Below are 12496 nucleotides of genomic sequence, written 5' to 3'. Positions count from 1 at the left end.
TAAATAAAATTTTTATTAGAAAATTTTTTTTATTTACATAATCAATTTTCAAAGTTTATTTTTACAATGTTGGATAGGTCAGCAAGTATTTCTTTTTCTTTAAAATATTTTTTTATCTTGATTTGAATAATTTTATTACGTTAGAAAAGCAACATATAAATTTGGAGAATGATGAAGTCTGAAATACGACAAATTGTAAAATATAAATAAATTAAAAGCCTTATACGTTTTATCAATAAAATAAAACATTATTAAATAAAACCTAGGTACACAAAATATGACGTCATTGATGATCTTGTATATTCTAATTTATTTTAAATACTTGTAATAACTTTACGATAATATCAGTAAGAATTTTTTACTTTTCATCTGGAAAATTAAAGGAAAAAATACAATAGATAGTTTATAAATTATTTGTTCTTTTGAAATAATCATTATTCGATTATATGTTTGTTTTTAAAATTATTTCATTTCAATTTATATATTTATTTTAATAAAAATTGTCGTGACACGATCACGTGGCTCATTATCTATTTATTTTCCACTAACAGTGGGATGACACTTGAACTATTATCAAATGAAAACATTTCATCCTCATAACCCAAATCGACAAAAATAAATATATGTGTCATGATACAATATGATTAATTTGTCATTTTTAAAAATAATATTTTATTGTGATTTGTGGTCAATAATTGTCAAGTGCACTTCAATTATTATGTAACGGAAACTACAATGTTATGCTGTTGCATTGTTATGCATATAATTATTAAATATGTATATTTTCTTTTATTTTTCTTTTGAGATTCAAGTAATGAATGGCTTCATTTTAATCTTTATATGTTAGCGATGGATGATAATGACACAGCAAGTGCTGAAAAATGGTTTCGTAATGATGTTGCACTTGAAGAAAATTTTCGTTTAGCATTATTTGATCTGACATAAGTAAAGATGGATGTAAATATCAAATATTCATACTATTCATAATAATAATAATAACAAACAATTAGAGACAACTCGTGTATTTGATGATGTTATCAATCCAAGTGAAATAGAATTTGTGAAAAATATATAAAAAAAAAAGAAGATAGCTTGATTTAGCTTTAAAATAAATAATACTAATTCGCATGATAAATAGGTAAATTAAAAAATGTACATCAGAAGGTGCAAGGATAAATTATATATATTATTTATAGAAAAAATAAAAATAAAATATTGTTATGTTTTATTGTATTGGTGTCGATGCGATAGAAAAATTTAATGAGCCTATTTACAATAATTATTTTTATTTTTTTTTTTTTATCATAATTAAAATGCACTCTATTTTTATTCGTAATTTTGAAATTTAATTATTTACAATTGCCAATATTCTTGGAGTATATAATTATTGATTGAATAATTTTCATTTTCACTATATAATCAATTTTCACGATCAACTCATAAAAAATAAAATAATATCCAACATAAATAAAGTCAGAATATAAAACGTATATAAAATTAAAATAATATATTAATATAATTTTTGGTTTTTTTTTATTTAAAATTATTGAATCATTGTATTATATTTTAAATTTTTAAAATTTATAATGAAACTTCAAAAATTAAATTAAATTAAAATAAAATAAAAAAAAAAAAAAAAAGCGAATTTTCTAAATGTTTTCAAAAAAAATATTTACAATTTCGATTGCAAAAAAAAATTTAACGGTTTTTTAATTATGTTGAAAATCAAAAATATGTGATATTACAAAGAAAAATACAATAGTTATTTATTAAAACAAATCAGAAAAAAAAATGAATATAAAAAATAAATTTTTAATTTTTAAATTCTTTTAATCAGCTTATAGTTATACAAATTACGTGAAACTGTACAATAAATTTATTTTTACAGTTTACATTATTTTTTTTTGCAGTATTTATCTTCAACATACAAACAGTATACAGGATAACAAAACAAGTTTGAAATATATAAATAAAAACATTAAAATAAATGGGGATTAGGTTTTATTGTGCCGAAAAACAAAATATTAAGTATATAATAAGTTGTTGCCATTGAACCATTAAAACCAAAAACATGAACTGGCACATTTGAAACATGGACTGCAGGATTGAACCGTTACACATGGAAATGGGATTCCACTATTGTTTTTGCCCCAGGTTCTAGCCCAGCACCACATTTTTAAAAGACCTCCACATCGTGTCCAACATTTTCCTTCCTCACATCCTTGGATACCGAGACAACCCATTCTTTTGACACGTTCATTTGAAGTTTCATTATAATTTTTTGGTAATGAATTTACACAAAAAAGTGTACTCGAACCAAAAACTATCATTATTACCAATATTGATATGTTCTTCATCTGAAATTAATTATTTAAAAAAACTTTAAAGTACAATGATATGTTTTAATACTTTCAAATTAAAAAAATTAAAATTTGTTTGAATAATGCATTCAATTTTATACGCATTTATAGATTGTATACTTACTATATTCAAGCTGAATATTTTTTATTTTTCACAAGTCGATTCTGAAAATTGTTTATAGTGAAAATGGGAATTTTTAAATACCTTATATACTTGAAGAACATTAGCAATTATAAATAATTACGAATAAAAATAAAGTGCTATGTAATTATGATAAAAAAAAATAATGAAAATAATTGTAAATTTTAAAAATTTAATTATTCATAATCGCTATAGTTTCCAATTTTTCAATTTTCGACTAAAATTAAAAAAAATTAAAAACTTAGCTGTAATCAATTTTAAAAATATATTCAAGTATTTTAGAATTAAGGAAAAAAAATATTTTTCCAGATTATTTTTTTAATGCCATTTTCAAAATTGTAAAAATAAATATTTTTTTATATCATTTTTATAAATTAATATATTTACCTTTTCATGCGCAACAGATGAATTTGTAAGTCATTTCAAAGTGGCCGGTGAATCGATATTAACTTTGACTCAATGTTCAATGTTTCAATGTTCTATACAACTAAGCAACGTAGCTGTCCTGTGACCATGTATGTTTATTGTCCTAGAACTTGGCTTGGTATATTTTACGATAAAAATACTCATCATGCACTGTCACGCGTCACGCGAGACATTGAGGATGATCCGTTGTGATTATTACCTGGGCTATAGTACAACTATCGACTCCACACTGTATAAATTATTCGAGGGGGAAGTCACGCCAAAATTTAGTGTACACCAGATTACAGATTACCTGTGATCATACAATATTCCTAATGATTACACAAGATAATAGTTATTGTTAATTAGCTGATAAAATTTTTCTATTGAATCAACACAAACATAATGAGACATATTTTTTAAAAGAAATTTCTTTGTTTTTTGAAAATTTTATCTGTTATTACTTCTATTATTATATATATTATTTTATGTAAAATCAGATAGCAATGATTATTATTTAGGTCGATTTTTTACGATATGATAAAAATACCAATACAAATTTTAATTGAAAATATTTTTTTTTATACATTTATATTTTCATTGATTTATTGCTTTGAATTGTTTTCGAATAATAATAAAATTGAAATTGTTTATTAATGATGTTTCAATTGATGCTGGTAATTAGCAAGTAATCTTCCAAAAATGTTACATTAAAATTACGAAAATATTGTAAACTGTAAAAATAAATTAATTTTTTCAAACATAATTGTTGTTGAATATATTCAATCAATTGTACTTGTAAAAAACAAACAACATCATTAAAAAAAACCAGAATATTGATATAAAAATATACATAATTTATTATTTTTTTTTTACTTCAGTAATAATCAGCAATGCTCTTTGATCATTGTAATTAATTTATTATAAACTAAACTAGACGCATCAATTCCCCAAAGAAAATCAAGATGAGTAAATTTTGTAAAATTAACTCTCGTTATGTTAATTTTGTTTGGTATTTTTGTCCAAAGTCTTTTGACATCCTGAAAATAAAAAAACAATTAAAATTAGCAATATTTTTCGATAAAAAAAAACATGTTTTATTAATTTAATAAAAATAATTACAAGAGGTGAGGCCAGCCAATCATTATCTGAATAAAAAAATGCAATTGGAATATTTATTTTTGATAAATCATAAGATGGAGGCATTGATGAATTGTATTTAGCTAAATTTTTTGTTTCTCCATAATCGAAATTCTGAAATTTACCAGAATGAATTTCTTGAGCATAATGAATAACTGTTTTCGTTGATGTACCAGCTGGCTCATGTCCCAATATTACTGGCAGTAATGTCTTGAATAAAAAATAAAAAAAATGATAATTAATTTTAAGAAAATATAAACATAATTTATTAAGTTTAAATAATTTACTTTGTTAAATTGTTCCGCATCAAATCCACAGAAAGTAAACAAAATGTTTTCACTTAAAAATTTTATACAAATTCAGCTGAATTTATTTTAGCAATAATTTTTATCTACAACAATTAAATAATTTTAATTATTTAAATTTGACAAGTAGATTTTATCCAACAAAAGTATTTACATATACATCTAGTCTTTACAGCTACATTCAAATGACAGTTTTATTATTTATTTAAAATTGAATTATAAATATAATAAATGTTAAAAATAAAAAACTATTCATATAAAATGGTATTTTAAATGCGTAAATATCGTGAAAATTAGCGATAAAAATGACAAGTCAAATAAACTATTAAATGATGATGTTTTAATCACTTGGGGACATGACAAATAGTCGTTTTGATTTACTCGGCAATTCATTTTTTTATTTTATAAATTGCAATACCGCAATTAAAAATAGTTTACGAGTTTTGTGTGTTTTTTTTTTTTTTTTTAATTATCAAAAATTGACAGTATACAAAAAATTGTATTCGCAATCAGTTTCAACTTTACTTGAAAAAAATATACTGTAAATTCGTAATATATATACGTACAGCGCAGGATCATACGTTGTTCCAAGCATACATGCATGTGTGTAGTACTTTTATATCATACACAGAAGAGTGCAAATAATAACGTTGCCTCGCGGTCAGATGTTTACATGAATCTCTTATTCGCGCATGCCTCAATGTATACAGATTAAAAACATTGTCAGGCTGTATCAAATATGTCTATAAATTTGTTATACTTATAATAACTGTGTGTAGAAAAAAATAATATATATATTAATTATTCTTCAATGAGAAAAGAGATCTCAAAGTGCATCTTGATGTTCATACGTAAAAGAAATTTTTATTGCTGTATATATCAGTTGGAAAATTTTACTTAAAATAATGTGTCAATTTTGAATAATTAATTTCTTTTGTTTTGCAGGTTGTTGCGCGACATACATACATACACTTGTGCGTCATATATGAAATTGTTTTAATTCAAATTTAATACAATTTAATTAGAGAATCAAATAATTATAACAACATTTTTACATTTTTTTCTATATACTCTACGGGATGATATTAAAATATATATGAATATATACGAATTTGTATAATATCATTTTCTCTCATATATTACATGAACAAACAAACTATATGCAAATAAATAATCAATAATGTGAAAAAGGCTTGAATTCATCACGGGATTATACGCAGTTTACAAATTTACTCAATGCAACAAAGAATCATATATAAAAATATAAAACTTGATTAGACATTTAATGCCCAAAAAAATATAAATTGCTTTTTGGTCATCATTAAATGTTGATAATTGTATTTTACAGTCATCAAAATGTATCTCATCAACGTGAGATTGTTACTTTTCATAGTGACAACAATTAAATTAATTTCTTGTACAGAATTGGATTTAAAAAATTTAAAATATCGAAAAGCAAGTAATAATGGATTTATTGATGTATCAACAAAAAGTGAAGTAATCAAAAATAAAAATTTATTACAAGCTTGTCTTGATGATTATGTCACCTCTCACTTGAAAAAACAGCCAAAAGTCATTACAGCTATTTTAACTAAACACATAACAATATCAAATATTTACTTGGATGAATTACAAAAGATTTGTTCAACATTTGTTTTAACTGAAAACTACAATGTTAAAAATAATATGCAAAAAACAAGAATGGATATTTTTATTTTATTGAGAGACCATAATGATCTTGATGATTTGAAAATAAAAATTTATGAAATTGGTAGTCGTGGATCTACATATACAGTATTATTGGTTAATCATTTTAAAAATAAAAAATTATTCATCAAAGAATCAAATTTATTGACCAAATTATTATGGACTAAAAAATTAGCAAATATTGTTATAATTGGTTTTGTTGAAAATTATTATCTAGCAATGGAGAGTAATGAATTTAAACCAAAAGATACATAGAGAGAACCAATGGATCCAGTGATTGTTGGCCAATGTCAAAATGGAAAATGGATAATAAATAATACGTTATTTAGACCAATGAAAATGAATAATTGTTCTGTAAATGTTGGCTATTTGAATAATAAACCGTACATGTATACTGTTAAACAAAAAAATAATAAGCTTGAATATAAAGGTATTGATTTATCGATATTACGAGTTGTCGCAAGTTATCTAAATTTTACAATTAAATTATCGGAAATCGCAGCAACTAAAAATGATACAATACCACAAAGAATTGTTAATTCATTAAAAGATCCTATGATCTTGTTATTGGTGGTATCCCTTGGCAACCAACAATTGATATTGATTACACGATTCCTTATGATGTTGTAAAACTTGTTTGGCTTATACCTGTAGATAAATCTGAAAAAGAAGCATCTCTACCAATTCCTGTAACAATAGATCAATGGATTATAATGATGGCTATTTTATCATTTCCAATAATTTTCAAGTTTATATTATTCCATGAAATATCATTTTTAGATATATTTGCTATTTTCATTGGTGTAGCATGCAATAAACAACCAGTCAGATTTCCATACAGAATATTTTTCATGTCTTGGTTTATATTTGGTTGTATACTATTAGGATCATTTTCATCACCATTACTAGGAAAAATATTATTTATACCTCGTATCAGAAACAATACAATAAAAGCTTTAAATGAAGCAAATTTAACATTTGGTGGTTCAAAGGATACAAAAAATTTATACATTGGAAATAAAACATTAATTAACGATAATATTGACAAAAATTCAAATGAAATCTTTTATAAACTATTTAAAAATTTCGATGAATTTGAAAGTATTGAGTATGAAAAAAAACTCCAAGATTTAATGAGTGGTAAAAATAAAAATATAGCATTATTAGCATTAATCAATACTTCAACAGTACATAAGAAATTTAAATCTTATATATATATATTACCAGATGCTTCAATGAGCATTCCACTTAGTTTTGCAGTATGGCATGGTTTACCATATGCTAATGATATTAATATTATTCTACAAAGACTTATAAGTAGTGGTATTATTGAACATTTCAATAATATCGAAACAAAAAGTTATCATCGTGATATTACACCTCACCACCACTCCCTCGAATTAAAAGATCTTTCACTAGCTTTTTTAATACTTGGTATTGGTCTTACAATTAGCTTAATAACTTTAATTTTCGAAATTATAAATTTTCGAACAAAGATATTTGATCGCATTTATATTTTTTATCTTAAATTTGCTCGCCAAGTTCGTTTTGTGCTTCAACTATAATAATAATAATAATAATGATACTTTTAAAAATGTATACAATATATTGTCGTTTTATTAAACAAATCTCATTAGCCAGATTTTTTAATATGATATTTAAATATGATATAATATGGAGATTTTGTGGTGTGTGAAACAATTTTGTTGACTTTAAACAATGCAACTTATTATTGATAATAAATAAATAAATTTGTTTAACTGAACAAGCACAAATAAGAAAAATGAGATGTTCAACTATTGTGTGTATAATTATTTGGGTTGCTAAAATTATAATTATCAATTGTTGTCAATATTTTTTAACACATAAGAGATTGATTGAATATTTTGTATTATGAATTTTAAATCACCATGAAAAGATTTTATATTTACGAAAAAGAAGAATTTGTTTTCCGAAAATATCTAGATATAAATTAAATTTGAAACAACATATTTTAACTAAAATTGTATTTAATGTAATTGATGTGTTATAAATAAAATAATAAATAAAAAATAAAAAAAAAAAATAATCATTTAACAATCGAAAAAACAAAATGTACTTAGTCAGATTTATTTTTGGAGTAAACAATTTTTTTTTAATTTTTATTGATATACAAATTTGGCTTTTATCAGTAAATAATTATTATCTCATTCATTTATCTTTGAAAATAAAAGAAAGTTATTTAAAAATATTTATTTTTCAAAGCACAATGCAATTATTAATAGAAAATTTTAATTCAACAATTACATGGTGCCCCTAAAAATAAATATTTTTAAATAATTTTTTTTTTTTTATCTCAAAGAGAATGACATGGGCCAATTTATACTGATATAACTAAAAATTTATAGGTCAATAATAACAAAGAATTATTGTAAATTAAACTTTTAATTCAATAAAAATTACAAAAATACATTTTATTTTGATTATTAATTTACAATGCTTTGTTATTGTTATATTGAGGAGTACAAGTTGATATAACTGCAGTGGAAGATAGTAAAAATTAATCGTTTTTCTGTATAATAAGGCACGGTAGTATTTCACACTCATACATATATATGCATACATATATTTTTTTTTCACACATTCATGTTTTTTTTCATGCTTAACTCGAATGACTACCATATGGTGCCTTTTAATCGATAATAAATGAGCTTTGAACTCAACACAGGTCACCCAGTTTTTATAATCTAACATATAACAATAATAAAAATATAAAATTTGATTGTCAAGGCAATTTTTTTTTTTTTTTTTTTTTTGATGATGCTCTCAATTAGTTCTTTCATAACTTTATTGGATTATAGGTAAAACAAACAATTTGACTCCCACATCGATAAAAATACTAGATAATAAATATTTCTACAAATGTATAAATTACCTGCTTGTTTATCACCCTTTAATCTTTATTTTTTTTTCCTATTGTTTGTATTAACATAATTCTATACAGCTTGTAATCACATCATCAACAAAGCCAAGTATGATTGATATATCCAACAAAAAATACATTTGACAAAATGATTCTCATTATATATTATTAACACAATATCGTTAATAAAAATTAATACTGATAAAATTGGTGGTCTTTGATATTCGTATACGGTGTTATTATAACTATAGACATTTTAAAACTTATTTATACTTTATTATATATAGGTTAAAAAAAAAAAAAATATCAAACGATGTGGCTCTGTTAAAAATTACAAACTAACAATGGAGAGTAAAAAATTCCAGCTATAAGTATGTGGACATCACGTGAACCAATGAACCCAGGGATTGTTGGTAAATTCCGCAACATAAAAATAATAGTTAACAAATAATATATTATCTATACAGTGTAGATAATAAATAACAATTAATAATTATTCTGTAAATGTTAATTATTTAAATGATAAATTGTTGTTGAAAAAGAAAAAAAAGAAAAAGTATAGCTTCCCCTTAAAGATTTTCGTGACTTTCCTTGCTTCCAAATATATTTTAAACCTTGAGAAAAAAAAACTACCTGTTTGTGTTAATATTATATACACTTATGATTATTGTTAGTGATAAAAAATTAAATAAATATGTTATTATGAATAAAATAAAAAAAAAAAAACAGATAATGATATAATTAGTTGAGAAGGTAGTTGTATAAGGTATTGTATAAAAACAATTATATTTGAATAGTAAATTTATTTTTACAGTTTACAATATTTATTTAAATTTTAAGATCAAATTTTTGTAACATTATTTGTCACAGTATCAATTGGAGCATCATCAATAAACAATAAATTTTAAGAATATAATTCTGATAATCAAATTGTAATTTGTAATTTTATCTGATGGTATTATTTTTATTTACTACCATTTGTCAACAGAATACTTATAATATAACACTAAAAGTATAATAATTACAAGGATACATTTATCTTTCCCAATTATATACTGTGAATTTATTTAATATTAGCTTTTTACTTTTTACCATTGATATTTATTTGAATATTGATAATTAATCATTAAAACCAAAAACATCTACCTGCACATTTCCAACATGGATCACAACGAAAAAAGGATGTACATTCAGTTGCCGTTGAGGTATTGGCCTCACTAGACCAGCACCACAAGCGTAAATTACCTGCACATTCTGTCCAACATTTCCCTTCGTCTACATCACATCCATGTTCATAGCCACAACTTTGGCTCATACTTCTGATATCATTCTCCAAAAATGAATTTACACAAAGCAGTGTACTCAAACTCAAAACTATCAACACCAATATTATTATGTTCTTCATCTGAAATTAATTATTCAAAAAAAATTGAGAATATAATAAAATGATTGAATAGTTTAAAAAAAAGTAAAATATTATATTATACTTACTTTAATTAAGTTTGATATTTTTTTTATTTTTCACAAGTTGATTCTGAAAATTGATTATGTAGTGAAAATGAGTGTTTTTCACCTCATTATATACTCGAAGAACATTAGCAATTATAAATAATTATATATTTTAAAAATTACGAATAAAAATAAAGTGCATTTTAATTATGATAAAAAAAAATAATGAAAATAATTATTGTAAATAAGCTGATAAAATTTTCCATTGCATCGACACAAATATATAAGAAAAGAAATTTTAAAAATTTTACCTGTTATTATTTTTATTATAAATATATATATAGGCCATTTTATATGAAATCAGTTGAAACTGATTGCAAATACAATTTTTTGTATACTGCCAATTTTTGGTAATCAAAAAAAAAAAAAAAAAAAAAAACCTTAAACTATTATTGATTGCGGTATTGCAATTTTGTCATGTTCATATAAGTGATTAAAACATCATCATCATCATCATCATTTAATAGTTTATTTGACTTATTATTTTTATCAAACAAAAATGAAAAAGAAAAAAAAAAATATTTTAGACTATTGATAAAAATAATTATTGTAAATAAGCTAACGTTATTAAAATATTGAAGAATATTAATCATCTGTCGATGGTTTTTTTTTGTTATTATTATCGTTTTGATAATTGTCATTAATTTCAAGTTAATTTTTGTTCTTATGCCACGATGTAACTTTTGACGATTCAAGTTCATAATCAAGTATAATGACTGCAGGTATAATAGTATATAATCAAATAATATCTGATGATTCGCCAGAGAAAACTCGGATGTCCTTAGTATGTTACCCTATTTCAACAAAACCGATGATTTTTAATTTTTTATAATGTTCATTGTTCATTAATTTAAAAAAAAAAAAAAGAATGAATAAATTGACGAAAAATATTTTTAATTTATTTATTCACACATAAATCACACATAATTCACACGTAATTTTTAGTCTAATAACATCAAGATTGAATGTTTATTGAAAAAGTTGTGCTACCTTAATATGTCAATTTAAAAAAAAAATATAAAAAATATAAAAAAAAATTTTCTTTCAAATTTATTTCTTCACACATAAAAAACACATAATTCGCACAAAATTTTAAGCCTAATTGCATTAAGATCCGATAGAGTAAGTGAGAGAAAAACAATGACCAATCAAATTTCCGGAAGACCGATGATGTTTGTTCTTTTAATATAAAGGATTCAAATATTTAAAAAAAAATTAAAAGAAAAAAACTTAATAATCGAACAATATTTCATAAGATCCTAAACATTTAATTTGATAATATATGATTCACCTTTTTTTTTTTTTGTCCATTTCTATTAAACAATGCAATCTATTGTCCAACTTGTTGATCACTATCGAGTAATAAACTCGATACAAATGCAACAATATCATTATCAATTTTATTATTATTATCATTACCAATATGTTTAAGACATATAGTGTCATTGCTGATGTTGGCATTCTACATAATTCAACACATTTAATACTTATTGATAATGATTGAATTGGATTCATTTGACAAAGCATTATTAATGTTTGTCTACGTATTTTACCAATTGATGATTCTTCTTGACATTTACCATTATTTATTAAATGTGTACATACTTCAGTAACATGTAATAGCGTCTCTACTGTATCTTTTATTGATAATAATACTGGTAACTCAGCCGCAATGCAATATACATATTCAGTTTAAACCTTAGTTAACTGTAATATTGGACGAAAAAACCGGCCCTTAACTAGTAGTTAAATTTGTTTTTTGAATACTAGTTAACTGTAACTACAGACTACAAAATCAGTCCTAATAAAATGTTTGAATTTTGTTGAAGATGCAGGTGAATGATATCAACAAAGACATAACAATACAGATTACTGAATAATACGTTGTCACGTTGGCGGCAGGTGTGACTTGACACTTCGACACTCATTTTTTTATTTAATTAAAATTTTCATTCTTCTAATTATCGAAAAAATTATATTCTCAAACTTCATTCAGATGGTTTAGATATCGCTGTGAAATCCTGTT

General features: G+C 23.2%; 1 protein-coding gene across 1 annotated transcript; it reads right to left on the bottom strand.

Annotated features, from left to right (window-relative positions):
- Positions 1-3794: 3794 nt before the first annotated feature.
- Positions 3795-10214, bottom strand: LOC122859758 (gastric triacylglycerol lipase-like). The gene is made up of 4 exons (XM_044163440.1): positions 10207-10214; positions 4335-4386; positions 4030-4257; positions 3795-3947 (listed from the first exon to the last, which is right to left on the bottom strand). The coding sequence occupies exons 1-4, from the start codon at positions 10212-10214 to the stop codon at positions 3795-3797; spliced, it is 441 nt and encodes a 146-aa protein (XP_044019375.1).
- Positions 10215-12496: the final 2282 nt, after the last annotated feature.

This window comes from Aphidius gifuensis, linkage group LG6 (genome assembly GCF_014905175.1).
Source record: "Aphidius gifuensis isolate YNYX2018 linkage group LG6, ASM1490517v1, whole genome shotgun sequence".
Taxonomy (NCBI): domain Eukaryota; kingdom Metazoa; phylum Arthropoda; class Insecta; order Hymenoptera; family Braconidae; genus Aphidius; species Aphidius gifuensis.
This window is presented reverse-complemented; position numbering and strand designations above follow the sequence as displayed.

Coding starts and splice junctions, on each gene's coding strand:
- LOC122859758 (XM_044163440.1), bottom strand. Junction 4,258..4,334: donor ATGCGGAACAATTTAACAAA/GTAAATTATTTA, acceptor TTTTTATTCAAG/ACATTACTGCCAGTAATATT. Junction 3,948..4,029: donor ATTGGCTGGCCTCACCTCTT/GTAATTATTTTT, acceptor TTTTATTTTCAG/GATGTCAAAAGACTTTGGAC.